A 25,325-nucleotide genomic window follows, 5' to 3' on the forward strand; every position below is an offset into this window, starting at 1 on the left:
CACTTATATGAAATTCTAGAAAAGATAATAGCTCTAGAAAGAGCAAGTAGCTGTCAGGGGGCAGGAGAGTTAAGTTGCAAATGGACCGAAAAAGCACAAGGGAATCTTTGGCCTGGTGGAAATATTCCATATGATTGTGGTAGTGGTTGCATTACTATATACATTTTTAAAAACTCATCAAAACCCGAAGGCCAGAATCAACCTGCTCACTCAGACAACTGATAGTATAAAATCCTAAACCCCAATACCCTGGGCTAGCAACCTGAAGATGACAAAACTTTATCCAGGAATTACTGACGGGGAAAATACCTGGTAAGGATTACATTTTTCAGGAGTCTGACTGTTCAGTATCTGGAATACAGATTCTTGGTTCTCTTGTTATCAGTTTCCTATAGGGGGAAGAGGCTGGGGTTATTTGTTTTCTCAATATTTGAAACCATAGTTTCAATACAGCTATCTGATTCCCAATGGTCCTACTGAGTTCTTGATTTTCTATTATCCCTGTGGCCACAACCCATGGTTGATGATACCCAGGTCCTTGAAACAGGCAATTTGGGAAGAAAAGGGTCCTGAACTTAAAATAAATCTTTACTACAGCACAACCCTAAGTCTGGGAGGAGTCCTGAGTCAAGACATGAGCAGAAGGTGTGTTTCTCCATTACCAAACTCCATCACTATTCACTTTTTCCTTTGTCCCATTGGTGTCTTCAAGCAAAATACAAGTCTGAAATTTCTGAGTAACTTTATTTTTAAGTCTATTTTCAGGATTTCAGATTTGCACCAGAAACATCATAAAAACTGTTTTTTGCACACTTGATACCACACAAAGTAGACTCACAGTCAATGAGCATTTGAGCATTTGTGATGTGCCAAACACTGTATGAGGCTATTTGATGTGCATTATCTAATATAGTCCTCATAATAATTTGGTTAATTACATATACCATCCCTTTTTTTGCAGATAAGTTCTCTAAGACTCAGAGAATAAGTAACTTGGTCATGTTATTTAACATTCAGGTAGTATAGAGATTGGATCTATCTCTAAGACTATTTAAAAAAATACACCTTGGAAACTGCACATAAACTGTGGTTTAAAGCTTAATTTAATATCTACAAAGTCCTGAATTTAAGTCCCTTATCAGTCACTTAGCTGTGTGGACCTTGTGAGAGTGAGTTTCCCTCTGAGTTACCTTCCTTACCTGTAAAATGAAGAAAACAGGTCCCGCTTCACTGATGTTTGAAAGGATTAAATAAGATAACTCACACAATAAGCACAATAAGTATTACCTATTGGTTTGATCTCAAATGCCAACCTGGCTCCAAATGGAACAAATCTGTATGTACAAATAATACTCTCACACTATGGATCCCATTCTCCCTTTCAATTAGTCCTGTCCTTCTTCAGTCAATGTAGTAAAACTTTTGGTGAGAAAAAATATAAATGAAGTTTCTGCCTTCAATGAGCCTATGAGGACCATCTCTGCAGTCTCATGTTCTCCTTCCCAAACTATCCTAATAACTCAAACTTGCCAAGATCACCCTATTCCTAAACAGCCCATCCCTCTCCTTCACTCACCTGTTCTGGGTACTTTCTCCCAGTGATCTCTGCTACAATGTTGAAGGAATCAGTATCTGGATAGTTCCTTGCCCCCATCTTCAGCCGAATGATAATTTTGACCCCACGAGAAGCCATTCTTGACATCATTTCTGCATCTTCCACTGTAATACAGGCTGCTGGGATCTTGGGCACATCATCTTGGTATTTCTGAATACCTGTGTGAGGACTTGAGAAAAGAAGCCACCAGGTTACCTTGACAGTTGAAATGGACCAAGAGTATTTTTTAAAAGCTCCTGTATATTGACATTTGATTTTCACTGATCTTTGTTCACATATGGGAAGTAGGCAGGGTGGGCAGTATTGGTTTACTTGCTTTTGATATGAATATAATTTTTACTTTGGTAAAAAAAAAAACTTAGAAACTTTAAATTAATAATCATCTAATTGAAAATATATGTAAATTTTTGATAATATGGATGATCCTTCAAAGTTGCAAATTGCCACAAACTCTGAAGGACATCAACAGTGCCTTTGTGACCAAGAAGTGAACACATCTGTACCAGGAGACAAGGCTGCACACCAGAAGACCCACATGTCTGGAAGAAAACTGGCCCAAATACACTTAGCTCTGTGGTCACTGACTAACACTGAGCTTACACTCTTCTCACCTAAACACAGAAGTCTGAGTATATAATCCCACGTTGGTGGTAGAACACCATGCAGGAAAACTGGAGAACAACGTCTGGGAAATATTTGTGGTCTCATGAAGAAAGGTGCTGAATAAATCCAGGCCCCTGATTTTATTGCCACAAGAGAAAAAAAACTATTATAATTTTGGCACTAAAGGAGAAATATTATCCCAACTGGTCAAATGTTTCTTGCTAATTTCCAGATTCTTCTTACATTACTAGAAACACTTATAATTGAAGTTTATATTAATCTACTATTGATTCAACCTCTGTATCTGCTAATGAAGTTTATCAAAGTCATTTTGCAAATTGCTCTTTCAAGCTGTCCCCTTTTACCCCTGAGGTACAGCTGCAAACCCTTCTGAACCGCAATTCACTCAAGGCCAGTCTCTGCTTCTGAGCGCATACCACAACCTATCAGTCTATTCCTATCTTCTGTTAAAGCAGAAGCAAAAAGCCTCCCTTTTAAAATTATTTTTTCTTTTCATATTTCCATATTTGTTTCAGGTTATCTCATATTCACAGAACAGCCTTCCTCCTCCTTTCGGCCACAACACATTTCTCTCCTACACATGACAGCTTGGTGCTTCTCTCCTATAGAAGTGACTCCAATCTCTACATGCACAAACACAATGTTCCATTGTTATCTATAACTGCATTCTTGGTATGACTGCATTGTCGTGACCATATTTCAGGTGACTTCTTACTTAGAGAAATTACATAGCAAAACAGTTAAGAACAGAGGCTCTGGAGCAAGACTGCCTGGGTTCAAACCTGGGCTATGCCACTTACTGCTAATTGGCCTTGGGCAAGTTACCCACATCTTTGCTTCAGGAGCTTCAGCTACAAATGGAGATGATAATAATAATACTCCTATTTTATAGAATTCTTTTGCAGATTTAATTACTTTATACAAGTAAATCAATTACCCTGGAACATAGTAATCACTCAATAAATGCTAAATATTTATTTTATTGACTTGCCTATTAAATTATCTCCACAGAGACTGTCTAATCTTAAGTCATTAGTACCATCTGAGTACATGCTTTATGGACATTTCTTAATTTCTTTTTTTTCCTTAAATCTATGTTGTCTTCTTAGGGACATTTCTTAAATGTTGACTGCAAATTTTATTGTTCATCAAAAGGAAGACAAATGACTTATAAACCCAGAACTTGGAATATCGGATCTGAATCCCTGCTCTGAAATGTGCATAATCCACTTGAACTTCTGGTTCAGGTTCTGTGGTCATATAACCAAGGTCAAATCCTGGCTCCAGCATTCTCTACCTGCATGACACCAAGCAACTTAGATTAGCTCTCTGTTTCTCAGTTTCCTCATCTGTAAAGTGGAGAGTAATGTTAATATTGACCTCATACTATTGCTATAAAAAATAAAAAAGTATATATAAAGAATTTAAGACAGTGTTTGGCACATAGTAATTACTTAGTAAACATTAGTTGTTGTTATTATTTCTTCAGTGCTAATTTTTCCCACTGAGTTGGTAGAGTGATTAATGACTAGAAATTACCTTGCAACATGTAGGAAGACAATCTAAATATTTATTACTCATAATATCTTACGTGATGTCTGGGATTCAACAAGCTCTCCTTGTTCTCAGACTCTCTTACTCATGAGAAGGTCAGTATAAAACTTCTTAACAGTTTCTTATAAATAATGTTTCTAGACAAATTTGTCCTAATAAGTTACAGGTAAGAGTTCTTAAAGTAGGGACAGTGAACCAGGCATCATGGCTTAACTGGGAGAAACAGCACGGAAAAAGATCTTCTAACTGTGGTTCTGAATTTAAGATATAAAAACCTTTGAATTTGTTTCTGTCTTCCAGTGGTAGAGCATTAATCATTGTCTAGCAGAAGGAGGCAAAATGAAGACTCAACAGTTTTATTTAGAATCCTGTACTTTCACTGTTGTGAAATTGTCCTAGAGGGACCAATCAGTATGAACACCACCTTCCTGCCTCCATTTACAAGCCCTATCTGCAACTTAATAATAGTAAAGAGTAAACTACAAAGGAAGCCATAAAAAATAAAAATAATATTAAAAGATTAATACTAGTCCTTTACAAACTCTTCCAAGAAATAGAAGAGGAGGGAATATTTCTAAACTTATTCTATAATAAAAGGCAACTATTACTGACATCAAAACCAGATAAAAAAATGCTCAACAACTCTAATTGTTAGAGAAATGCAAATCAAAAACACAATGAGATATCATCTAATCCCAGTGAGATTGGCCTCTATCAAAAAATCCTAAAACAACAAATGCTGGAGAGGATGTGGAGAGATGGGAACACTCTTACACTGCTGGTGGGACTGCAAATTAGTGCAACCTCTGTGGAAAAGAATTTGGAGATACCTCAAAGAACTAAAAATAGAAATACCATTCGATCCAGCAATAGCACTATTAGGCATCTACCCAAAAGAGCAAAAGGCATTCTATAATAAAGACATCTGGACCCGAATGTTTATGGCAGCACAATTCACCATTGCAAGGATGTGGAAACAACCAAAGTGCCCATCAATGCATGAGTGGATTATTAAAATTTGGTATATGTATACAATGGAATATTACTCAATTATAAGAAACGACAGTGATCTAGCACCTCTTATATTTCCCTGGGTAGAGCTTGAGCCCATTATCCGAAGTGAGGTATCACCAGATTGGGAGAATAGGCTCCACAGGTACTTGCCATCAAACTGGCACTGACTGAGCAACACTATGGTGCCCACACAGTAGTAATATTCTCCAGGGATTAGGGGGTTGGGGGGTTGGTAAACTCACAACTAATGGATGTGGTGAGCATTGTAGAGGAGAAGGGCAGAAGGGCATGCCTCTAAACCTCACTTGGGTGAGGCAAAGACATAAAATGTAACCAAAATGTTTGTACCTTCATAATATCCTGAAATAAAAATAAAAATAAAACAGATAAAGACATCACAAGAAAAGAAATCTACAGACCAATATCTTATGAATATAAATGCAAAAAATCCTCAACAAAATACTAGCAAACTGAATCCAGCAACATATGAAAATGATTATACACCATGACCAAATGGGATTTATCCCAGGAATACAAAGTTGGTTTAACATCCAAAAAATCAATGAATATAATACACCACATTGATATGATAAAAGACAAAAACCACATGATCATCTCAGTAGATGCTGAAAAAGCATTTGACAAAATCTAGTACCTTTATACAAAATCTCTAATCAAACTAATGGAGAACTTCCTCAAACTGATTAAAAAGTATCTACCAAAAACTCCACAGCTAACACCATACGTAATGGTGAAAGACTGAATGCTTTTCCCCTGAGATCAGGAATAAGACTAGGATGTTTGCTCTCCCTATGCGTATTCAACATTGTGCTGGAGATTCTAGCCAGGAAAATTAAATAAGAAAAAGAAAGAAAAGTAATTCAGATTGGAAAGGAAGAAATAAAATATCTCTTTTCACAAATGACATAATTTTATATATAGAAACCCTTATGGAATCTGCAAAAAAAAAAAAAAAAGAAAAAGAAAAGAAAAGAAAGAATAGAAAAGAAAGAACCATTAGAACTAATTAACAAGTTTAGCAAGGTTACAAAGGTTACAGGATAAAAATCAGTTGTATAGTAGCAATGAACAATACAATACAATAGCAATACAGTAGCAAAGAGCAATTTGAAAATTAAACAAGTAAACAATTCCATGTATATTAGTAACAAAACAATAAAATAGTACAAATAAATTTAACTAAAGAAGTGTGAGACTTGCACACTGAAAACTACAAAATATTGTTGACATAAAGATCCAGATAAATACAGAGACATCTGATGTTTATGAATTAGAAGACTTAATATTGTTAACATGGCATTACTCCCCAAATTTATCTATAGATGTAACACAATCTCTATCAAAATTCCAGCTACTTTTTTTTTTTTTTAAGAAATTGACAAGCTGCTTCTAAAATTCCTATGGAAAAGCAAAAGACTCACAGTAACCAATACAAGTTTGAAAAAGTAGAACAAAGTTGGAGAATTCACACTTCCAAATTTTAAAATGACTACAAATCTATAGTAACCAAGATAGCATGATACTGGTATAAGGATAGATATATGAATCAATTGAATAGAATTAAGAGTCCAGAAATAAACCCTTATAAGAATGGCCAATTCATTTTCAACAAGGTTACCCTAAATCACATCATATGCAAAAATTAATTCAAAATGAATCATAGACCTAAATGTAACAGCTGAAACTATAAAACTTCAAGACCTTGGGTTAAGAAATTGTTTCTTAAATACAACACCAAAATCAGAGGCAATTAAAAAAATAGATAAATTGAACCATCAGACTGTTAAAACTTTTGTGCTTCAATGGACATCAACAAAAAGTGGAAAGACCACACACACAAGGAGAGAAAATTTCGGCAAATCATATATAAGGCACTTGTAACTAAAATATGTAAAGAGTTCTTAATATAATTTTTAAAATCCAGTTAAAAATGGGCAAAGAATTTGAACATACACTTCCCCAAAGAAGTTATACAAATGGGTTATAAACACATGAAAAGATGCTGAACATCATTAGCCATAAGAGAAATGCAAATCAAAACTTCAGTGAGATGCTACTTCATACCCACTGGAATGGCTATGATCAAAAAGAGATTAAAAACAAGTATTGGGCAGGATATGAGGAAATTTGAATCCTTGTACATAGCTAGTGGGGTAAAATGGGGTAGCTACTTTGGAAAACAATTTGATAGTTCCTCAAAAAGTGAAACATGTTAAACATTTGTCACACAACCCAGCAATGCTACTCCTTGTCATATACTCAAAAGAAATGAACACATATGTCCACATGAAGAAAACTTGCACACAAATATTCATAGCAGCATTATTCTTAATAGTAAAAAGGTGAAAACAACTCTAATATCCATCAACTGATAAACTGGTAAACAAAATGTGTATAGCCATACAATAGAATATTATTCAGCAATAAAAAATGACATTTTTGGTACATTTTATAACATGAATGAACCTTGAAAATATTATTTTAAGTAAAAGAAGCTAGTTATAAAAGACCACATATTATAAAATTCCATTTATATGACATCTCCAGAACAAGCAGATCTATAGAGACAGAAAGTAAATTTTAGCTTGCCTAAGGCTGGTGGGGGAGAGGCGAATGGGGCATGAATGTTAACAAGTATGAAGTTTCCTTTCAGGATGATGAAAATGTTCTAAAATTGGATGGTGATGGTGGTTGCACAACTCTGTGAATATACTAAAAACTATAGAATTGTACAAGTTAAAGGGGTAAATTTTATTGTATATGAATTATGTTTGGAATAAAACATCTATTATAAAAATCAAAATAAGAATTCTAAGTTTCCAGATTTTTCTTTAAGGAGAGAATCCTGATATCATTCTCATTTAAAAATTATACTTCCATGGACCTGGCTTATGAGACCATAAACACAAAGCCTGCTGCTGTCTGTGCTTGCAAGATAGTATACCCTAAATATAAAATGAACATGTAAAAATGTCAGTCTTAAATCGGTTTTTCAAATTTCATTAAAATTTCTTATGTATTTTACGAAAAGTGACATAATTTGAAGCAAGATGAATATTTTCCTTTTACCTACATAAAATAAGTACAATGTTTAAGCAAATAAGTTTGAAGTTTCCCACATGATTACCACACATCAGTCAAACTCCCTAATGCTAGTGACTTCTGACTATTGCCTTATAAAAGATATCAGGCACTTTGTTTCTGAATATTTCAAAATTTACAAAGCTCAAATCAATCCTTGAAAGTAGGCGTCAGCTTATATGTTAAATGTAAGAGGACAATTATGTATTTCTATGAGAAATATGTAGGTTTATGTAGAGGCATATAATACATTGACTAAAATAAAAATTGTTCACAATACTGTAAAGCCTTAGAATGTTTCCTAAACAAAGGTCTGGAGGTGGGAATGGTTGTGAAGATTGTGAGCTTTTGAAGCTACAATCCTTTGTTTCCATAGTTTTTTTTTTAAAAAAAACTTCTTTATTAGTAACATTAAACGAGCACTTACTCTGTTTATTAGACAGGCTTGTTAGATTTAAAAATCAGTGTGAAAATAACTCTTTGGGAAAATTAACAATTGGCTTTACTAATTTTTTTAGATCTAGTGCCATAATATGAGTAAATTCACCTCAGACTTTTAAACTGTCATTAACAACACAAAAGCAAAAAGTTTCATTTATACCAGAATTTCACAAAAGGGAAACACTAAAGTATTCCCAACTTCCACAAGTTAAAAAAAAAAAAAAACTTAAGAGAGAGGAGACAGGACTAAATTTCATTCCTAACTTGTATGATTCAGTTGAAATGGTAGAAGAGAGACAGAAAAAAGTCAAATTCTTGAATTCTATTCCATATGAATGACAGACTCCACATGAACAAAACTCAACCAACATGTTTAATATCTTATGTTCACCTACAGACTATTACAAACACAGTGTCAGAGAGATGTAGCTTCTCCCAAAATAGAGGAATACAGCCAACTCCACAAGAGTGTGGGAAAGAAGGAAGATGATCAAAATATTGAGGGAAATAAAACTGACTTTTAACATTGACGGCATACAGGAAAGACTTTTGGCTTTTTTCTCTAAAACACAAAAATGTAAAGAAGACTCAAAGATATAAGAAGGTAACTGTGAAATAAATATAAAATTCAAAATAGCTAAAATTTTATACAATATTTTGTCAGCTAGAAAGTATTACATGAATATTAGTTTTTGTGATTATTTTGTAACCCAAAGTAAACATCACAAAATATATTAGTTTCCTTATTTTCTTTCTGATTTCATTCTGTGTATGTTATAATTTCTGCTTGGTTACACATCCTATTGGTTTTGTTTCTCTGGAAAACCCTAATACAGCTACCATTAGCCAAATTCATTCCTAATGTTTGCAATGACCAAAGTAGATAAATCAGTGTATTAAATATTTTAAAACTATAAATATTAAACCTTTTCTTTTAAAAATGTACAGCTCCCTATCAAGTAAATAAATCCAAATTAAAATTATTGTAAGAAGCTATTATATACTTAAAATAAAAATCCAATATTATGTAAACTGTGGAGAAATTGTACATACAGGTCAAGCATTCCTAATATGAAAATCCGAAATCCAAAATGTTCCAAAATCCAAACTTTTTGAGCGCTAACATGATGCCACAAGTGGAAAATGCCACACTCAACCTCACGTGATTGGTGGCAATCAAAATGCAGTTAAAACTAGGTTTCATTTCACAAAATTATTTAAAATGCTGCATAAAATTATAAAATTACCTTTAGGCTATGTGTATAATGGGTATATTAAACATAAATAAATTTGTGTTTTGACTTGGGTCCCATCCCCAAGATATCTCATTATGTATATGCAAACATTTCAAAATTAAAAAAAAAAAATCTGAAATCCAAAACACTTCTGGTCCCAAACATTTTGGATAAGGGATGCTCAAGCTCAACCTGCATATCACATGCTGGTGGCACCTAAATTAGTTTGATCTTTCTACTATAGAATGTGATCTCTCAAAATGTTTTAAACCTATAAAAATTCTTATTTTGCCCTGGTTATTTTGTTTTAGAGAACAAACTCCTTGGTAATATCATAAAAAAATAATTTGTACTAAAATGTTCTCTGCATCTCTGTGTATAAATGTAGAAATCTAGAAGAAATGCAGCAGAAAAACTTCAGGAGTGGTAGCAGCAAAATGGAAGATTTTCATGGCATGTAAATGGTCAAAAGCAACACATGGAAACATGAAGATGAAATAATGTAAAGTAAAATAAAAGAACTGAACACAATATCCACATGATAAAGATTGAACATGAATTTACAGTGACCTAAACTGAGTTAATAGTCACTTGATTCTTTGAGAAATTATAGTCATCCTGTTAAACTATAATCAACCAAACTGCAGCATTACCAAGAAACAGAATTAAATTCTTAAAAGTATGTGCCACAACCTGTAGAAAACCTGGAAGCAAAATCTGAAGCTATCACAGTAGCAAATTTGAATACCTGAAATTCTAGCACACAGGCATTTGAGCACCTGTGGCAAATTAATAGAAAAATATCTGTTGAAATTTTCTTTTCTTCTACCGTAAGTTACATGAAATATTTGCAGATGAATCCTTCTGTAGTGCTAGCCATCAATGTACCATCTAGGCAGAATTACAAAGCTAATATTTTTGTGATGTAAACTGCATTTGTGTTCAAAGACTCTTCCTATACATCTGGTAGTATTTTAACTGTTTATTCACGTTTGTGTACATCTTCTCAGCCTCTGAGGCAACTGACACATATTTTAGTCTTCTAATCTTCAGAAAAGTCCAATACAAGATCTCTGTCCCACACAGTGATATCGAGGGCACAGAATTAGTTCTGATAAGAATGCTGGCACAGATAAGAAATCAGTAGTTAGTTACTTCAAAGGAGGAAAATAATGTATACAAATAGAATCTGGGCATCATTATCGGCATATGTGCTTAAATAATACATTTCCATGAAATAAAAATGGATGACTTTTGATTAAAATTTTCTTCCCCTTGGCCTTTTGTAAGTCTTAGTTTGGTATAATTTTTTTTTTCTTCTTATTCTTAGACATCATGGAAAGGTCTTTACTCAAATAGGTATTGATCTTTGAACACCACAGATTTAAGAAAGGGTGATATTCTTGTTCCATAGTCCCCCAAAGAAAACACCATTTCATGAAAATTACAAAATAACACAGAGAGATGTTAGACTTTTTGACAGAGCAGTCTACAGAACATTCCAAATAAATTAATGATAATAATAGCTAGCACTTATTGAGCATTTGCTGTATGCCTACCAGTGTTTTGGGTGTTATACATGCATTAATTCATTCACCAGTACCTACAACCCTATGAAGCAAGGACTCTCATTGTCCCCATTTTATAGATGAGGAAACTGAAGCACAGAGAAGCTAAACCCATGGACTCACAACTAGAAGCTGACAAAGCCAGAAGTGAACCCTGGCAATCTGGCTTGAGTTACGCTCTTAATCTCTACAGAACCGATACTACATTGCCACTCACCACGCTAGGAACAATGATAATGATGTTGATTACTGTTAATAGCAATAAAAATAATTACTACCTATTGAATATTTGTGATATATATATTGAGCTAAGCAATTTCATATGTTACTTATTTAATCTGCATATCAATTTTAAGGAAAGTGCTAATATACTCATTTCTGAAGTGAACTGACAAGCACAGAGACTAAATAGTTCAAGTCCTCTGGGCAAGAAATGCTGAACTTTGATACCAGAGTTTTATTATTTCCAGTTTTAAGGGAACCTATTCAAGCCACACAGCAGCATTTAATCTTTTATATTCTTTCTAATGGATAGATTGAAAGAATTTTATACATACACATATATATAATGCAAAGCACTTGCACTGTGGCTGACAGATAACATGTGGTCTCTAAATGGTACTTATCATTATCACCACCCATATTTCGCATATACTTCTATATTGAAGTATCACACAGCATTATATTTATTTAAATATTTTATACACATTTGCACATCTTTATTTCTTCTAGACATCAGCTCCTTGAGAACAAAGACATTATCTTTTTGCTTTTGTGTACTTAGTGTTTACAGCACAATTTCTGGAAAATGTTTATTGAATTTTGCTTATCTGTGGTTCTAAAGCCAATTTTCTTTTGTCCTAGAATATCTCCCTGATCTTTATTTTCAGTTTTTCTCCAGGCATATTTTACCATTTATTGATTTATGTATTATGTGTCAGAATAACATGAAGGGCTTGTTAAAACAGATTGCTGGGCCCAACCCCTAGAATTTCTGATTCAGTAGGTCCAGGATGGAGCCAGGGAACATTCATTTCTAACAAATTTCCATGTGATGCTAATGCTGTTGGTCCAGAGTTCTGAAAAGTTCAAGCCTTCACCAGAAGAAAGGATTTATTCAAGATAGGTCCTTATCAATGGAAAAAGAGTATGCTCAACAGAGTATTCACTTTTTAGAATCAATCACAAATATACACAGGCACATACCATGTACAAGACACGAATGGAGGGGCTATGAAAGAATCAGCCACTGCTCTCAAGGAACTGACATTTAGAACAATAGATTTATGCCCAAGTATGACTATCGAGTTATGGACTTAACGGCTATAGTAACAAACCTACTCAAACTCACATAACCAAAGGAGTGTTATTCCTCCAAAACCATCACTGTGGTAGGCTGCACAGTTATTGCAGTAATTGCCCATTGCTCTAAACATTTTTGGAACTTTTCCTCTAAAATTGCCTTCAGAGCATTTGGCAGTCTTCCAAATGGTCTAAATAGAGGCAAAATTTGGTGCTTTAAAATTAGAATTGATTTTTGGAAACAGTCAAAATATGACAAATAAAATGAATGAATTATTTGGGGTCCAAACCAAGATATGTTATAAAGTAATAAAACTGGCTTTTAAGTTGTGGCTCATCAATTGGCCCTAAAAACAATTTCAAAGAAAAGTATTAGAAATGTTTTTATAAATAGCACCTGTGTTAGCATATGTGTTCAGACTTAGAAGTTATTCATACAGTAATGCTGATTATATGCATAAATTCTAGTATATTTGTTTTAAAATGATTTAAAAACTATTTATTCCAACAGTATTTCTAAAAAAAAAAACAGCAAACTAAAAACCCAGTAATAAGGGAATTGTAGTATAAATTATGGTATTCAATTTCAATGGAATATTTTATAGCCATTAAAATGTTAATTATGAAGTCTAGAAAATAACAGGAAAATTTTTAACATGATACAGAGAAAATGCCAAGTTGTATGTAAACTGTGATAGGCAACATAAAGTTTTACACACAAGGAATAGAGAAAATATGGAATGAAAGAAATAGGTTTGACTGGCAGAGGAAATAACAGGATTATTTTTTCTTTTGAACTTACTCATTTTCATACAACTACAAAATTTAAACTTAAAAGAATCAATCTTTACGTTAAAATTTCTACTGACACTTGGCAAGGAGACAGAAAAACACAGACAAGGCTAATCATAAACATTATGAGAATAAAGGTATGAATGCTTACATATGTGTGTAATACAAGTTATCAAATATGTCTGAAGGACTACATAGGTCTAAAGGAACACCTTGAAAACAGATGTGTAGGGAGAAAAATTCCCCAATTGTCTGAGAATCTGATGGTGTTTACGGTGACCTGCCACATATTCATGGACATGAAGGTGAGTGGGTCCACATGATGATCACAGCGTCTAAAGCAGATTCCCAATCTAAATACGTATGATCAGTGTATCAGTCAAGATCAGCTAACTTATGCTATGATACCAAACAGCCCCCAAGATTTCATTCATTAAAACAAAGTTTTGTTTTCTTCTCACATTACCTATCCATCCCAGGTCAGTTGGGTGCTCATCTTGGCCTCACCCTCACTCTGGGATCCAGGCTTACGGAGCAGCCACTCTCTGGAATGCTGCCAGATAGTGTGGCAAAAACAACAGTGCTCGAGAAGATCTCTCTCATTAATACTTAAATGCCTTACTCACATCTATCTCATTGGCTAGAAAAAGTCAGATAGCCTCACCCAAACCCAAAGGGGCCAAAAAGTACAGTCCTTTTATGTGAAGAAGGTGAAGAGTATCTAGGAGCCGGTGCTAATGACTACCGTAGTGAGCCCAGAGTGACTCAGTGAAGACAAAGGATGTGCAGTCATCACCATGAAACTGAACCTAGGCACCACAGCAAGACAGGAAAGACCAAATAAAGGATGGTGAAGTAGTAACAGATAAACTCTGCAGCCACTCAAAACCATATTTTGAAGAATATTCAATGTCACAAGAATATGGTTAAAACATGTTTCAAAATTGTACATATACTCTAACCCCAATTTTGTATATATGTAAATTTATGTAGCAAAAAATGATCCCCCCAAATAGAGGAAAACGTAAAAGAAATTTTATCTAGGTAGTGAGATCATGGATGATTTTTATGTTCTTCTTTACTTTTCAACATTTTCTAAATTTGTAAAAAAAAAAAAAAGTAAATATTACGCTTATAATCAGAAAAATAATGCAAAGCACTGAAATTAACATCAACCTATATTTTTTTGAGACATAGTCTCACTCGTCACCCCACCTAGAGTGCAGTAGTGTCATCAAAGCTCACTATGCCCTCAAACTCCTGGGCTCAAGTGATCCTCCCTCCTCAGCCTCCGAGTGCTAGGATTACAGGTGTGAGCCACCGGGCCCAGCCTACGATGTTTTAATTTTTTTAAAAAAGTCGTGAGTTCAACTGCTTTTTTACCCTACCAACCTGGCTACAAAATGTCAACTTTAATATTGCCTTATTCCCCATTTTTTCCTATTTTTTTCTCCCAATGCCTTTTCTAAGTAGTCTTAAACTGATTAATAGTGATGAGTTAAGCAGACAGATTTTCAAAGGATTAGATTCTATTGCTAAGCTTTGAGGAATTAGTAGGTGTTCCTCCATTCATTTTGCAGTCTCAATTAATAATCTGGTTTAAGAAATTGAGAAATTAAACTTTTCTTTCAAAGAGAGAATACTTTTTAGGGAAAACAGAAGATGTAGGGAGGTATAAGAAGCATTGCCAAGAACTTAGTATTCATACAAAATTCCACAACACAGACTGCATTCTTGTCATGTGTCATGGTGAAAATAGGTGATGATAGGGAGTAAGTCCCTTTAAGGCAGAAGGGTGGGACTGAAGGACTGTTGGGTAGCTAAAATGTAATATTTAGTTGATGTAAAATGCTTTCATCTGGTACTTTGAAGTAGGCAAATGTATTTTTTTTAACCACAAAGTATAAACAGGACATTAGCAAAATGCCATTTTATAAACATCTGGATAATGTGTTCTTAAAGCCTAGGCCTAAAGATTCAGGAATCAGCTGGCAATAATTCCAAATCCATCACTGATTAAAACACTTTTCAAACAGAAAATCTCAAGTACTCGCTGTGGTTTCAGATTGCACTGGAACATTCTGTAAGATTTAATCGACTTCATAAACACGATGGTGAGGTATAGCCTTAAACTTGGAGTTTGCATTTTAAAAGAGAAGGGTAAAAGTAACACCATCCAAAAATAGATAAAAGTTAACTCTAAAAAATAATTAGTAATCAAATGGAAACTATTATTTCTGCATTTAGAGCTATAATTTAACTTCTGTGAGAAATTAACACCTAAAAATATTTTAAGATCATATAAAAATGTCTTCAAATATCTAATCAATTCTCCATAATCTGCTCCCCTTTCAGGTAATTTCTGCTTTTAAGTATAGCAAAACAGATGTAATTTTAAAAGTTATTTTCCTAGTTTCCTTGCAAGAATATTATATAACCTAATAGGTCTCATTTGCTGAGAAATTTTCCTAAGCTACCATGTGTAATGTCTTAAAACTGCCAACAGATTTGCTGAGCTTTTTGTGAGCCTTCTGCTTTTATTAAAAATAAATCATTCAACAAACCTGTGATGAGGCATATTCACCAATTACCAGAATTTAAACATTTGGCTACCAGGTTGACTTTGGCAACAAAAAAATTTCTAGCTCACTAAAAGGAGTAAAAAGAACACATGGGTTAAATTAACTCATTCTGGCCACTTAATGATATAATTAGAAATATTAAGTCAATTCAAAGAACATCTACTGGGTACTTAGCTGAGCCAGGTTCTGTGATAGGCAATGGAGAGAGGCTACATCTGTGAACAAAACAAATGCAATTCTTGTCCTCAAGGGAAAGAAAATTCACATTTTCCCAAAAGCTTGTGAAGATTTATATCCCAGACTAGCCTAGATGCCACTCTCAGGGTTTCTACCCTACTCCCTAGGACAGGCATTGTTTATATATTTATCTTTATATGGCTAGTGCTTAGTATACACCCCAGTACACAGTAGGTTCTTAATAAACATTTGATGAATAAATGAATGAATGGAGTGTAAAGTACATATTATATAATATTATTTCCATTATTATTAAATATGTCCATTGATGGGGGATCATTAATTCAATACCGACAACTTGAGTTTAGGAAAAATTCAACCTCTCCTTCTCATCTGTGCTCTAACTGTTCTCAAACACGATGGGTCTATTTAAAATCAATACTATCTGAATTTCTAACTAAGCCTGACAAAGAATCAGTCACACAGCAACTCTGGAGAAAGCTCACCTTAAGAAGCAAGGGCATGTTACAAACCCTTGAAAGTCAGATGAACTGAAGTTGAGTGGAATAGGAATTCAATAAATGACTATCATCTACATCCACAGGGTAGCATATTGATCGTAGACACCAGGAAAGGTCCTGCTGGGCTCCTGCAGAGTTCACCTGCACAAGGCACGAGATACCTGGGTGCACATCTTCTATGTGCTGCTCAGCGCTAAATCAGATTCGTGTGTAGAGCCTCCTTTCTCTGTTCTTCCTCAAAACACAGCCAGCTAACTGTGGTGGTTTAATCAATCTCAACACCTGCCTCTCTACTCCAGACAAACAGGGTCTCACTGAGTGAGAGAGCTAACCTTTTCCAGTGTTCATACCAGGTAGAGCTAGCTGTCATTTGGGGAACTATTGATTCTATGTTGAACCCTGGAGAGGCAGGGTCACCATATAAACCAGAGAAAAGAAGGTTCAAATTCAGTTTTGACATAAACAGTAAGACCTAGGGTAGCCTTCATGACCAGGCTAATCCTCAGATTCCTCATCTGTAAAATGGAGATGATACCTAGCTCAGAGAGATGCTGAATCTCCAGAAGGTTATGCAAAATGCCCAGCACACTGTCACTATGAATGGTAGCCATGATTATTATTCTACTTTGTCGGGCCACCTGCCTTCCTACACACCCAGAGATGCACGGCCCATACAGTCCACTCAAGTATACCACTTATGCCTTCCTCCACAGACCCCCACCCTCTGGCAATGCTCCAATTTTTCTTATTTTAGTATTATTGCTATTAATATCAGTAATAACACCTACTATTTTAATTGTCACTTAGAATTTACTAAGCATATTCTCATAAATTTTATTTACTTTTCACAACAATCTCATAAAGTAGGTATTGTTACACAAATTAACAATGGAGACACTCTTGGTTCAAATTTAAGTAATTTGCCCAATATTACACAAGTAGAAATGAAAGGAACTAGAATTTGAAGCAATACCTACAGTAAATGTTTTATGGGGGAGACATGCTGTCTCTCACTCCTCTCCCCAGGTTGTGTGCCTCATCCTCCATCCTATTCCTCCAATTACCTATTGTTGCTTATTTCCTTAGGCTTGAAAACATGGAGGACAGGTTCATTTAGGCTACAGTTTTAAATATTTCTCAAATAAGTATATTCATTCAAAATTAATTTAATAAACATTTATTGAGGTACTGTTCCAGGTTTGAAAGATATGGCAGTGAATGTAATATTTTATCATGGTTTGTAACCCTTTTGTGTTTCTTATAATCTGAACTCTACATTGTTTTATCTTTGAAAATATAGAACATATCACTGTTTTGTATAATGCAGCTCAGGTCAACATTCTGTACAAGGTTCCTATAAGCTTTAAGAACACAAACATGCCTCTTTAGACTCTTGATGAATCCATATAATCATAATCTCTGAAGTTTTTGTGGTCTACAGCCTTCTTCTCTTCTGCTAGGGAGAAGGAAAAGCTTTGGGTGAGGCCATGCGTAATGTCTCACAGAACTTTAAGGAAACTGGAAAAGCCCAAAATGTTAATATATTCCATCCTCTTCAACTGAGAGAATATGGCCAGCAGATTTGCCAACCCTGAAGAGCGGGAACTGGAGCAGGGTAGACATACTAGGTGTTAGGTCAGCTTAATGGGGGTGAGGTGCTATAGGCCTCTGGCTCCAGAACAAACTGGTTAGGAAGCAGGACAGAAACAGTAAACAGTGTCCACCTCCTCCTGGTCCTTACCCTTGGCACAAATCATCCTTTTCCCGTTTCTCAATATCATTCTTCTCACAGTTATTTCCATAAATGTCTGGTATATGTCTGGACAAAAGTAATGCTGGCTATTATCAGTTAGAGCCAGTTACTATATGGCCTATAATCATGAAGACCAGTAATACTATTAAAATATGTCAAGCCTGATTTGTTAGTAATTTTATTTGATGCCAACACCAAAACCACTCATGAGTTCTCAGTCTTCACAGTCTGTCGCTTACGCAGCATGATCATCTGCTCGCAACTTTAAAAGCCATTAAGTGACTTTCCAGTCGAGACCATCCATCCTCCACGGAATTCCTTGGAAATGCTGTCACTGAGATACTCTGGTGTACAGCTACTTACCAAAGAGATTAACAAAGCTGTAACCAAGCATTAAAAGGGGAAAACAACTCTGTGAGCTGGAACCAAAGTTTTCCCTGAAACACTAAATAATATAGTATTGTATTTATTAATGAAGCGAACATATCTAATACTACATTCTTGACTATGAGATTCCTGGAAATCTCTTTTCCTTTCCCACATTTCCCACCATGTACAAAGAAATAAGCTTCACCAATTCAGCTTCAACTCTTCTTCCTTTTCCCTCTCACAGTCAGCATGCATCTTTGCCTGCCCAACTTCACTACCTCTATTGCCTCCTCCCCCTGCATAAACAGACACTTAGCCCAGGGTCAGCCTTCAGTGTTTTGCACTCTTTTTATACTTGCATCCCCTGGACATTTCTTCCTCTACCATACATTCAACGATAGAGTTATTTAAAGTCCTGTTGCCCACCCCAAGTCTAAACTTCCAACTCTGATCTCTCTGCCAAGTTCTTAACATTTGTCTCCAATAACCTGACTTCTCCACCTGGATTGGACCCCAAACCAAAACCATCATCCTTCCCCTGCTCCAAACATGTATCCTTTATAGTCCTATAACTGCTATTGGCTGAAACCCTAGAAACTAAGCTCCTTTCATTTATTTCCTCCATAACTAAATTGGTTAGGATTACATTCTACTTCATGTAACAGAATCTCAAAATCCCAATGGCTTTGACAAATTAGTTTATTCTTCTCTCATGTAGAAGACTGGTGAAATTTAGTTAAGGGATGGTATGACCATTCTGTTCCCTGAAGTTTCCTGGGACTCAGGCTCCTCCCAGCTCATCTCTTCAAGATTCCTAGGGTCCAAATTAGCAGCTAGACCAAGACCAAGATGGCAGATAGTCTAAATAGCAAGATGGAGAAAGTGATAAAGAAGAAAGAAGTAAAGGGTGTGCCAACCTTCTTTTAGGTATTGAACTACATGATACTTCTGGCCAGAACAGAATTACATAGCCACATATAGCCACATGCATAAAAGGTAAACAGGGCCTTTATTTTAGATAGCCATATTTCCAGCCAAAAATCATGGATTTTATCACTGTGAAAAAATAAAGAACAGATATAGATGTTCAAGTGTCTGACACCATGCTCCATATCTAATTTTCCTAATCTTTTATGTCTCAGTGCTAAAATGAATCTGGAATCAGCACTATCAAAATAAAATTTCTAATTCTAAACCTTAATCACTCATTCCATAGTCAAAATTTTTCAATGGCTTTCCAATGCCTATAAAATTAAATCTACATTCCTTAACTAGCTTCCTAAGATCACCCAAAATTTAATCACAAATTACTTTTCTGATTTTATTAACACATTGTCCAGAATGGAGACAGTCTATTTACCAAAATAATTGCTAACATTTGTTGAGCACCAGAAGGTTTACATAGATTCTAACCAGTCTTCACACACACCACCCCCCTCCAAAAACGCAAAATCAGCATTATTATCCCCACGTTAAAGACAAGTAATCTGAGATTCAGAAAGGTTAAACAGCCTCGGCATAGTCCCATATTTATAAATGGAAAGGCTGGGATTTGAAGACATAGTTGTGGCACCTCAAAGTACATTGTCCTCTGCGCCACCCACCCTCCTCCCTGTAACACACTGCTAGTCATCAAACAAGCTGTCCTCCTTCATGGCTCCGCTCATGCTGTTCCTTCACTCACCATGCCTGTACCCTCCATCCCTGTTGAGATCCCATCACTTGTTGACATTCAAGCCATATTCCATGATAGGTTAAAATACTCCCCCCTTGAGAAAGCTTCTCTGATTTGTTTGCCCACCCTCCCTCTACTCCTACCTACAACAACCAAAAGTACTTTTTCCCTGAATGCCCACAGTATTTTGTTTGTACTTCCTCTAAAGTCTTAATCCTATTCTATCATATGTTGTGGTTGGCTCTATCCAAGCCTACTCTCTCTACAGACTTCTCATTCTCAGAGTGCCAGATCTGTGTTTGTCATGTGCATGCCCATGTGGGTGGCGATGGGTGCCAGATATTCTGAGTAATCACCTAATTTTAATGAATAAATCTGTATATAAACATATCATGTTAGCTTAAGAATAGACATATCTGTTTTAGATGTATCTCCATACACTGCTGAGCATGTTCTCTGCAAAAATTTCTGATGCCAGAATTAGCAAAGGGAAGTGAGAATGTGAAGAATTTGTCACACCCCAGTGATGTCTTTGTCATATACTCACGTCTTCAGGGTCACAATGTACTAATTGTGAAACAGAAGATCTTGTAAGCTTAGTGACCTAAACAACCTTCCCCAATTCTTATTGCTTTTCCCCTTTCCATTCAGATTTTGTTCTCTCAGCTCTGACCCTATTCCATTAACTTCTTGCCCTTTTCTCTGCTCTTCCTAACTTTCTGCTTAGTCTTAGCCATAAAATTCTAAATTACTGGTAAAAAGTAAAGCACTTTCTTAGACAACTGGACATACAACTTTGCTTCTAACCAGAGTTTTTTTGTTTGGTTTCTATCTTCTATATGCTAAAATTCTCAGGCTGGCTTAGAATTGCAATCTAGACAAATTATATTATGCACCACCAACAAAGATATCACAGACTTATCCATTTTTCTATCACCAATGCAAAGCCCAATGTCAAATGCACAGTATGGATTTAACAAATGGTTAATGAAGCATGAATAAATGAATGAGTCCAGAAGAAAGACTGCTTTGTTTCTGGCTCCTCCTCCATTATATTTCAAAAAGTTAAACTACTCGCAGTACAAAGTCAAAACACAATTTTTAATTCAAAATAAACCAGCATTTATTACCAAGAAACTCACATTTAAATTGCATTCACTGGTTTTGAAAATAAGCACCACTGCTTCTTTTTTCAGTACAATCAGGAGTATATTAATGCTGCCTAAAGCTAAGCTACTGAAAAGGAAAAAAGGAACAGGGAATTTTACTTTAGAATTTTAGGTTAAGTGTCCAGAGGCCCGAGACTTATCCTACATTCTACCTATTCAGCCAGAAGCTTAATTCCATACCCTGGAGTGAAAGAGGACCTAAGACAACTATCCCAGCAGACCCACCCTATGAACTGGAGGAGCTCCTATGGGCTGAACACATTTGCACACCCCGTGTTCACCAGCTCCAACCCTTTCCTGCTCAATATCGATAGATGACTGCCTAGAAAAGGCTACCTTCCCACTTCCCATGCCCTGGCAAAAAAAAAAGGAACTGCTATTGGACCAAGGAACTTCAGGGAATCAGAAAAGGCATTCAGATACACTGAGCAAAACATCCAAATGATTGATTTTATAGAAAACACATGGAAAAATCACTGACATAAATAAAAAGCAAAGTCCACAGCTTTGAAGCTGTGGCCAGTATTCTTTCAGTGCAATAATAGCTAAGCTTTTCAACTGGGAAATTGCCTGTATTGAAAATACGCTATCCTTAGTGATTTGTTTTTTCCTATTGAATATGTCCTTAGTGCCTGCATCACTCCCCTGATATCCTAGAGAATGTGTTGAACTCTCGTAGTCCAGTGCATGATCATTTAACACATTATAAAAGTGCTAAATGTACCCTCAGGAGGGCACCAGGGTGACAGTGGCAGGGGCGACACAAGAGGTAAGCCTTCAGTGTGCTCAGAGTCTCTAAAAGAGTTAACAGAGCTCCCCGTGTTTCTGGTAGAACTGTTTGATACTAGGTTCAAGCTACTAGATCAGACACAGATTTAAAAAGTATTGGTTTACTTAACGGGAAAATTCAACCCTTGAGATTTAAATTTAAACCTTTTTGAAAAACAATTTGGCAATCTCTATTAAAATTAAAAATCCATTTTAAATCCATAAATTTCAGATATTAGTAATTGCCATAAATGAGTACACAAAGATGCATGTACTTGAATTTTAATTGTAAGACTGTAACAGTGAAAAATTAGAAAAAGTCAGCATGTCTTTTGGGAATGGCTAAATAAACCACAGTAGATAATACATCAGGGAATGAAATAATCTGCACAAGTTAAAAACAATGAGGAAGAAGTTCTACTTCTAAGTATAATGGAGTTTGTGGCAGGCCAACATTCTGACTAAAAACAACTTAAAAAGTCAAATAAATTTTTTAAAACCACATATTGGAAGACATTAGAGAGCTGATGAAGCAAAGAGGTCTAAAAAAAGTAAAATTCCAGAAAGAAAGGAGAATTTCAGAGATGAGCTGGGGACATGCAGCTATCTGCAGGGACAGTTGCCACTCCCGAACTGGCTCACTCTAGAGGATGGAATCCAGGATGGGCCCAGGCAGAGGGAAGCTGCTGGGATAAAGAAACCAGCAACCCCCTGGCAGCCACGTAGGACATCAGTGACAAAATTGGAGAGTTGAGAGGCCGTGAACACAGAGTTAGTCTCCCTGTCAAGTTATTTATCAAGTTCTAAAGCTACACGGGGCAAAAGACTATATATCTAAGCCAAAATCTCTCAAAAGCAGATCAGATATTCTGTATTCTCTTAGTGCCAAGAAGACAAAGACCTACAAGGATCACAAGCCCTGGAGGGCCATGCTTCTGGAATACAGAGAACAAGAAACAGTCTGAGTCATAACAAAACTACAGCCTATTCTGATGGAATTTAGTCTGTGGTTGGATTAAGATAACTAGTTCTTCAATGTGATCTGCCTAGCAGAGGAAAGGTAAACCTATGAACCTCTACAGCTTTTGAAAACAATGCCTGGCATTGAAACAAAAACTATTGGGCATACAAAGAGTTAGAAATACATAAATGACAGTCAAGAGAAAAAAACAAATAAAAGCATCAAAGTACCATCATATCTACTGATGATTTCTAAGCTGAGTTGTTAGGAAAAAAACACAAAACTACACACACACACACAAACACACCCACACCCATATGTCAATGAACAGGGAAAAAGTCCAGAAGAATATAATATACAATAAACTCCCATCATTCATTATATGTAAGCGTACTGACTAGGATGGGGTGGCAGAGGGTAGTCAAGGGAAATAATTATCTGTATTATTTAAATCTTTTTATTTTTAAAGTAATTAACTTTCAAAACTATTTAAACAGCTTGGTCACCTTGGGAGTAGGGAGATACACATAGATTTCTGCATCACAGGAAAGGAGGCACTGACTGCAACAGCTGGGAAATTAGTGAGCCCGCAACCCATTTACCTTTTCAGGACAGAGGGAGAGAGGCAGGGGGAGCAGAGCGAGTGGGAGACCCCCCAGCAGTGATTTTAATCATGTCCATTTGGGGTCGAGAAAAAATGGGGAGTGACCTTCAGGATATCAGACACTTCTATACAAAGAACTCAGAAGTTAAGCAAGGAACCAGAAACAAAGGGTGAACTCAAAGTAGGTAGATTATCTGATAAAATCAAATGTGGACACACATATCAGTCTTGATGGAGCCTGCCCAAAAATAGAGAAAATTAACAATCCAAGGGAAACACTCAAAATCAGGAGCTGGGTGGAAGGGTGCAGAAGCGTCTCTAGTAAGGCCTTGATCCCCTCCCGCCACCCACCCCAAGAAGTATTAATATCTCCCTCTGCTGCATCCCCACAAGACTTCATATTTCTCTTATTAATCTTAGCACATTCTCCCTCCAGACATAGTCTTCATATACACATCTTCTCCGCACTCACTTAACTCTGAGTCCCCAGACGCCAGACACTGTACTGGGGGTATCTCCATATCCTGCCTCCTTCCTAACAGAGTGTCCACGCATGGTAGGTGCTCTGCACGTGTTTATGCTATAAGCCAAATTGAAGAGACCTCTGATCATGGCGCTTATCAGCAAGAAAATAATCACACAGTCGCATTGCAGGGCACAATTCACTGAAACACTCAGTTCTAAATTATGAACTGAGTATCTACTGCCTGCATAGCATTATGCGAAACTCAGTTTTCACGGCATAGGAATTACCACGACTCATCTCTTTCCAGTCTGCTTCCTGATCAATCTTGCTTTCCTATACCTCCTAAATGGGTCTGTAGTTTTGAGTTATGAGGAACACAGGGACAAGAAAAGTAACAAGAAAGCAAACCTTTAGGAACAGTTCCCAGTGGAGGACCAGTATACAGGAAGCATGTAATAAATATTTATCGACTACCTGACAACCAAAAAGTGTTTTCTGGCTAAAATGTGTACAGTAGTTGTAAAAGCACAACTGAAAACTGCTGTGCTACTGAAGCATTCCACAGTTACTCCAGTGAGGGAAGATTTTTCATTTTCCATTTTGATAGCTGACCAACAACCCAGTGAAATTTCCCCCTGATCGTTCATCTTTATCTGAGGATAAGACTGCTTAAGGGCAAACAAAGCTCTTTTGAAAATCTTCTGTTCAAAGCAGATGCCATGGAAGAAATTACTTCATAAGAGGAGATCTAAATGTGTTCCTTAAGTAGAGGAGGAGGTGATGGTTTTTCTTGCTGTTTTTTAATAAACATGCAGATGCTCCTCAGATCCCTCTGGGCACTGCTTTCTGGCACTCCATGCTTATTGGCCTTCGTTTATTCCCCTTACAGATTTAATTCTTCCCTAGTGACCTGGAGGCACTATCTGCTGCTAAATTTGCAGCAAGGATGTGTGTGGCTGTGCAAATCCATAGGTGGTCTGTCCATGCCTGTTAACAATCAGAGCCAGAGAAGCAGTTAAATTACAGGCCTGTC

General features: G+C 36.0%; 1 protein-coding gene across 1 annotated transcript in view; it reads right to left on the bottom strand.

The window, feature by feature from the left end:
• The window catches only part of CPQ (carboxypeptidase Q), a 448,482-nt gene that overhangs the window by 249,649 nt on the left and 173,508 nt on the right, over window positions 1–25,325 (bottom strand). The window contains exon 4 of the mRNA XM_069466192.1: window positions 1,577–1,784. Coding sequence (XP_069322293.1) covers window positions 1,577–1,784 — 208 coding nt within the window. The remainder of the gene's footprint in view (window positions 1–1,576; window positions 1,785–25,325) is intronic.

The sequence above is a fragment of the Eulemur rufifrons genome, chromosome 3 (assembly GCF_041146395.1).
Source record: "Eulemur rufifrons isolate Redbay chromosome 3, OSU_ERuf_1, whole genome shotgun sequence".
NCBI lineage: Eukaryota > Metazoa > Chordata > Mammalia > Primates > Lemuridae > Eulemur > Eulemur rufifrons.